Here is a 6,635-nt window from a genome sequence, read left to right as displayed (position 1 = left end):
CTGAGCCGGCTGAAGCCATCGGGAAATAGAGTTCCTGAGGGCATCTAAAATTAAGCTGTAAGTACTGGAAGTTTAGCACCTAAAAATCAAGGCACTCATAGGGTTTTGTCCAAACCTGAAAATTTGACTGCATCTTTTCTAATTCACTACTGCTGAACTTACGAGGAATGTATCATTGAGCAAATGTTATCAGGGAAGGAAAAGCTCCACTGAGTCATCACGTCTTTCCTCCTTCAATACAGACTATACATACTACATGTGAGTATAGTACGATATACATACGTATATTCTACATACTCTATGTGCTGCTTTTCCCCGGACATGCTTCAAATCTGTTTAGGAGACTTCCAGAACCTCATAAAAATCTCAATAACAGGAATTTCTCTTGAGGTTCCCTTATTAGGATTTGTTTTCAAAAAGATACTTTATCCCATTATTCCCCGCCAGAAGCACTTGTATCATTCAAAATAACAACACTCCATTACACTTGTACTTATTCTCCCCAGGTATTTTATGAGAACGTCTGAAGAAAGCCAGACACAGTCTCCTCAGCCTCCTAAAACTTTGTTATTTTTCTGTGAATCCCCCCTCTGCTCAGTTCTCAACATCACTCACACACATGGCACCCGCTGCTGAGCATAGAACCGCAGGTGTGATTTTGCCAGAACAGTAAAGTAATTACCATCTCTGCCTCACGATGCACCGCCATACGTCCAAAACTGCACGCACTTTTCTTGCAATAGCTTTCCTCTCCAACTCCGCATATCCCAAATGTGCCACTCTCTAGATACTGACACATCTGATGCGTTTTCTGTTTTCCAGATTTCCTTCTCTCACCAAATATGTATCTTCCAAATTACCTTCTCCTGTTAATTGCCTCAAGTCTCCAATTTTCACTTCTCAGTATTTGGCAAGAGTCCTACTTCGCTGCCAGTTTTCCCTTCTCTCCTTCATCCCACCTGTAAACTCTTTCCTTGTTCTTCCTAACCATACGACTTTGTTAATCCGTTTTGGTTTGTATTTCTGAACTCCTTTCCCTTCCTCTAAAAGATTCCTCAGACTCAATATATTAATATATTCTTCTTTGGTTTCTTGCACCCAACATGGTTCCATTGACACACACCTTCATGCGGTGCCTTTGGAAACAATGCATTTTTTCCTCTCCAGGTTTGTACTGGAGAGAGGAAGCAGAGACTCCTTTGCTACTACTACGAGACGGAGACCAAAGTGGATTTGTGACCCTGCTGCTCCTTCCATGCTGGCAGTTTTGAACATTTTCTCCTGTTCTACCTCATGGACCCAACTTTAAAATCTCTATTAAGCTGCTTTCCTGAAAAGTAACATCCTTCTACCGGCACAGTCTCTTTACCATCCACATCTAAAATGCACCTGTAACAGTGAGACTCCATGGTCTTAATCAGCCTGTTAACAATGGCTGTGTACAAATCCAAACCAGTACAAAATCATGTAATCATTGTCCAGTATAGTCGAAATAGGTGTTTTTTCAAGACTCTCTTCTTTCTGGGCATGAACTGACCAAAATTAGAACAAAAGCACTGCAGATGCAGGTTGGGAAATACCTGTGACAAGGCTACAGTTTTCCACAATCTTCCAACCTCATTATCTGTGGCAGTAATCAAGAAAAAAAAAAAACCCCAAAGAACAAGAGCCATAAGTCATGGGAATAAAAAACTCAGCAAAGGTGAGCAAGGAATGATAAAACATCGAGCTCCATCTGAGACCCTGTAACTTGCAGATAGCCAGAAGAAGTTTGATTTTGACAAAAATCAAAAAAAGAATTAAAAAGTGAAAGGCACATTTCTTTTGGAGCCTTAGCTCTGCCTTTCCTTAGAGAGGGCTTTGATAACTGGAGACTGTTTGCCCACAAATGCAAAGACATTCTATTTGAGTTCCTTCAGTCCTTCTAAAAAGGTGCTCTGATATGGGTAAATGCTGCCACTTCTGCCTTTGCTGGAAGCAGAACTGTTGCAATGCCTCCAGTATTCTAACCCTGCCTAGAAAGTATACTTTTTAGGTACATAAAGGTAATAAAATACCTGCACCCATTTATGTCTCTGCCCTAGAGGGTGATTTTACCTAAAGAAACAGAAGGAATTAGATGGAAAATACAGAAGTAGAGCAATGTAAGCAGGCCCAGCCCATATTACCTTTTCTCCCTACTGAAATGCATAAACCAGCCTTATTCCTTAATGTGGTGCATCTTTATCGTTAGTAAAAAATGAAAATGCATCTCTGCATTATTTAATATACTCTATGAATCCTACACATGCTTCAAAATGCTCCTCCATTCCCGCCCTCTCCGGTGCAGCATTCAGGTAACTCAGCCAAAAGCAGTGCCATGGCAGCTTTACAGGATGTATGTACTTTTTTAACTTGTCCTTAAAACCCTCCAGTGATGGACGGTGTGGCATTCCCGGGCAGCCTCTTCCCCTCCTCATACATCCGTCTACCATAGAACCACAGAATGGTTTGGGTTGGAAGAGACCTTAAAGCTCATCTAGTTCCAACCCCCTGCCATGGGCAGGGACACCTTCCATTAGACCAGGTTGCTCCAAGCCCCTGTGTCCAACCTGGCCTTGAACACTGCCAGGGATGGGGCAGCCACAGCTTCTCTGGGCAGCCTGTGCCAGGGCCTCAGCACCCTCACAGGGAAGAACTTCTGCCTAATGTCTAATCTCAATCTCCCCTCTGTCAGTTTAAAACCATTCCCCCCCGTCCTATCCCTACATGCCCTTGTAAGAAGTCCCTCTCCAGCTTTCTTGTAGGCACCCTTCAGGTATTGGAAGGCTGATATAACATCTCCCCTGAGCCTTCTCCTTTCCAGGCTTAACAAGCCTGGTGTTCCTAATTTTGCTTTTAAAATATCCTGCAAAGAGAGACAGTTGCTTCTCTGTGGATGTGAAGTACATGTAAGCTCTGCCCGTACAGCGTACACCCTAGTACCTGCCCTCCCATCGCGAGAAGGTGTGACAAGTGTTTTGTGTTGCTCCTGGTTTCTCTTGAGGGCTGTCACACGATCATAACTTTTTAACTGATGTAACACAGCACAAGATGAAAATTAGGCCTTTCATCTTCCATCACACACACTCAGAAGGACTCCTGCCAGACCAGGCCCTGGAAACACCCTCATGTTAACCTTTTATACCTCACCATGTATACCCTGCCCTTCCTTACCATCACCATTTCTGCCTGAGAAAATCAAGGCTGTGCCCTGCCTCCTTGCCCACAAGCTGCTCCCAAATCTTGCTACGCTGTGGAAGAGCAGCAGAGCAGGTCCCCCACATGACCATCCCAGCCTCTTTGGTGGGAGGCTGCACAAAACCCTGCAGCTGGACCTACAGCTGCTTCTTTCCCCAAAGCAAGACAGAGCAAAGGTGCTGATGAGAGGTGCCCTTCCTGCAGGGAGGAAAGAGACCTGGGTTGTCCTGGAGCTCAGGACTCTTCCCATCTGCTTTCCTTTCACCAGACACTGAAGTTGACTTTGATTTTGCCTCTTGTATTGCTTGATATTGTTAAAGGTACTTTTTTATTCCCTACCCTCTTGCAAAGGTCTGTCCATCCATTTTTCTGTCTGCAGATACTGAATTTAGCTTAATTGCCAACTTAAAATGTTTATCCTTGACTTAAACCCGTATGCAAATCACATGGAAAATGCATGCTGAAAATTTCCTAAGTACACAGGATTTACAGCCAAGATAACTAAGCATAGTAGCACAAGTTATGGACTTTTGGTCAAATGAGTGGAAATATCAGAAAGTACATAGACCTTCCCCATGCAAAGATATACAGGTAATAAAGGTTTAGAGACAGAGTTAAGGTTAGTGGGGCAGACCCTCAAATGTCCATGAAATGCACTAATAAATACATAACTTTAAAACGATCTAACTTTAAAATTAACTGAATCCATTTTGCTACCGTTCTTTTTAAAAACAGCCTTTTAATTCCTATCTTCTCTTTCAAGTTATGACCACTTATGCACAGCCCAAGCTCTGCTTCAATTAATTGTTTTGTCTAGAAATAATAATTAGAGATCAGCAATTTCCACCGGTGTCATTACCACAACAAATCTTAAGGAAGAGCCTAGAAACATGTTTCCTTTTCACTGGCACATAGAGCTTTCAGAGTGACCTTCTCACACTAAGTTCATATTGATTCAGATATCCTTCATTCCTCTATATTATAATTTCTAAATCACAGAAATGACATCAAAGAAACCATAAAGGTCTGACTTTTATCACCAAAATAAATTGATTTAAGGTACTCTTTTCAATACTTAGGCACAATAGGATACATGATTAGAGCACAGCAGAGTTAGCAGTATACCCATAGTGCCTTGTTATCTGAGGATGCATGGTACACTCTCTCTTAAAATTTGAACTTCGTAGCTTTTACGGGTTTAATTTAGACCCTTGGGGCTACATATGCATTGAAGATTGGACACATAACATCCGTTATTGTTAAAAGTGGTTGCACACACAATCATCGATTTTTAACACAGAAAATTAGCTTTTTCTAATTTATTTTCTGATTAAAAAAAACCACCAAAATCATTTAAATCCCCCCCAACCCTAGCCCTCAGTTTAACTAAAATGTTCTGCAAATGACAGATACTTGATTTTTGCTTCAAAGGCATGGTTCTGAAGGAAGCAGAGCTGTCTGACAGCGGTTAAAAAAAGCACGCCTAAGCACATGCGAGTTTGACTGCAACCAGTACGGCTACTTGTACCCTCCAGGATAAGGATGTGTTCAAATGCTATTCTGGATTGGGACCAGAACCCAGTAGAATCAACCCCTAAGACCTAATTTTGAGTGCAGACATGCATACAGATTTTAGGTGTGTTTGGTAAGGGAGACTGTTATTAAATTTGCTTGACAGATCCCTATTTAAGATGCAGGTTTTACACACAGTCTGCCTGCCTGAAGCAGAATATTTCGGGGCGGGAGGGGAGGGGATCAAACAAAATGGTTGGATGATTTCTGAGAAAATACATAATTTGATCTGACATAACCTAATTCCTGAGTTTTTTAATTTGCAAACTTAAACCACACCCTCTCATACTTCCTAGCAGCTCCATAAGTAAAATACAGACTATAATACAGTCTAATAACTTAGTCTCCTGTTTGTGCTATGGGTATATTGTATGTGTGACCTTGCCATAGGTTAAAAACATGAACCATTTAAAAATGTAAACGTATTTTTTAGTTATTAAATTCTGTGAGTAAAAATACTTTTAGATTTATAGATGCAAATTTTATCTCCACTATTATACATATATTTTTAGTCTTCCTTGTCAAGAAAGAGCCCAAATCATCTCCTTTATATAACATTCATTCATTAAGCCTAAAAATGCTTGCTGCTGCCTGATGCAAATAACACAAACAACCTATGAAATGTGTTTTTTTAATTAAAAGCTCATTTTGTGATCTGGCAATGTGAAATAAACAGCTATCAGACTGTTAAGTCTGACAATACTGAACTGGCACTTCGTCTATGGCACAGATTTCACACTTATCTGCATGCTTAAATGCTGCGCTGGACAGAAATGAAATGACAGTCAACCTTCCAAAACAAACCCACAGGCAACTTGGACGAATGCTTAGCGTATCAGGGGCTTCACTATAAGATACTACATCGGAATAACAAAGAAGTCTCTCATTTCCATCCAACAGAAACAGTAATTCTGTGGCAATTATTTCACACAAGTCAATGTCCTGGTATCTTAACCCTACCCCTGCAAAATCCAGCAAATGACGAGAAAGGCAAGCCGTATGCAGGTCAGCCTTACTCAAGGGTCTGCCTGATTTGGCTAACTATCAAAGAAAGAACTCTTTTTGCTGCCAGATCTGCTCAAAATGGGTTTGTAACAGGCAGGGTGTGTTCCAGTGAACGCCCGCTGCAGTGGCAGGGCGTGATTTTTTGGTCATGGCAATGGCGCCTTTGACTCAAGTCAGGGGAGGAGGAGGAGCAATGACACTGTCACTGTAAGGCTCTGACGGTAACTGCATACACTCGCTCAATTCACAGGCAACCGCTGTGGCAACAGTAAATGCTTCACCTTGCCATGCATGAGAAGTCGAATGGTAAGCGTGACATTGAGACCTCCTTCAGTCGCTTTTGTGTCCTTCGTGTTCATCCTGGCCTTGTATCTTCAACACTTGAAAGCAGCTTCGTTTTTCTGTGGTTTTTTTTCTATTCACTTAAGCAACCTACAAAGAGAGAGAGAAAAAAAGAGAAAGTACCTCTGAGTGGCCGAAGCTACTCTGAACGGAGAATATCATGTTGTACAAACCAATTAACATTCCTCCCTTTGATTTTCTGGACTACAGTTTAGTGCTGAAAAGACTCCTTTGATTATTATCCCTCTCCAAGCAACTCTTTAGCTGTTCACAATTACAAGATAAACTTCCTTTTGAAACTTAAAAATTCTCTTAACGTCCTGTATTTGGACGCTGAAAGTACAGAGCACAACAAAGTGAAATACAATGTTTTCTTCACAGCACTTTCTCTGTTAACCTTCACGATATATGCTATATATATATATATATATGTATAAAAGCATTTTTTACATGTGCCTGCTGCTGTTTTCATTTTCCTCCCTGTTACTACCTCTTTT

The 6,635-nt window shown here is 41.2% G+C and overlaps 1 protein-coding gene across 1 annotated transcript in view; it reads right to left on the bottom strand.

Moving 5' to 3' along the window:
* The window catches only part of LOC104406550 (poly(rC)-binding protein 3-like), a 48,528-nt gene extending 42,317 nt beyond the window's left edge, over window positions 1-6,211 (bottom strand). Inside the window, exon 1 of the mRNA XM_010015565.1 lies at window positions 6,078-6,211. Within this exon, the coding sequence (XP_010013867.1) occupies window positions 6,078-6,155 (78 nt within the window). The 5' untranslated portion in view covers window positions 6,156-6,211. The remainder of the gene's footprint in view (window positions 1-6,077) is intronic.
* Between the last annotated feature and the right edge of the window lie 424 nt (window positions 6,212-6,635).

The sequence above is a fragment of the Nestor notabilis genome, unplaced genomic scaffold (genome assembly GCF_000696875.1).
Source record: "Nestor notabilis isolate BGI_N333 unplaced genomic scaffold, ASM69687v1 scaffold13425, whole genome shotgun sequence".
Classification (NCBI taxonomy): Eukaryota; Metazoa; Chordata; class Aves; order Psittaciformes; family Psittacidae; genus Nestor; species Nestor notabilis.
Note: the sequence above shows the minus strand (reverse complement) of the source record. Positions and strands in the feature narration are given on the sequence as shown.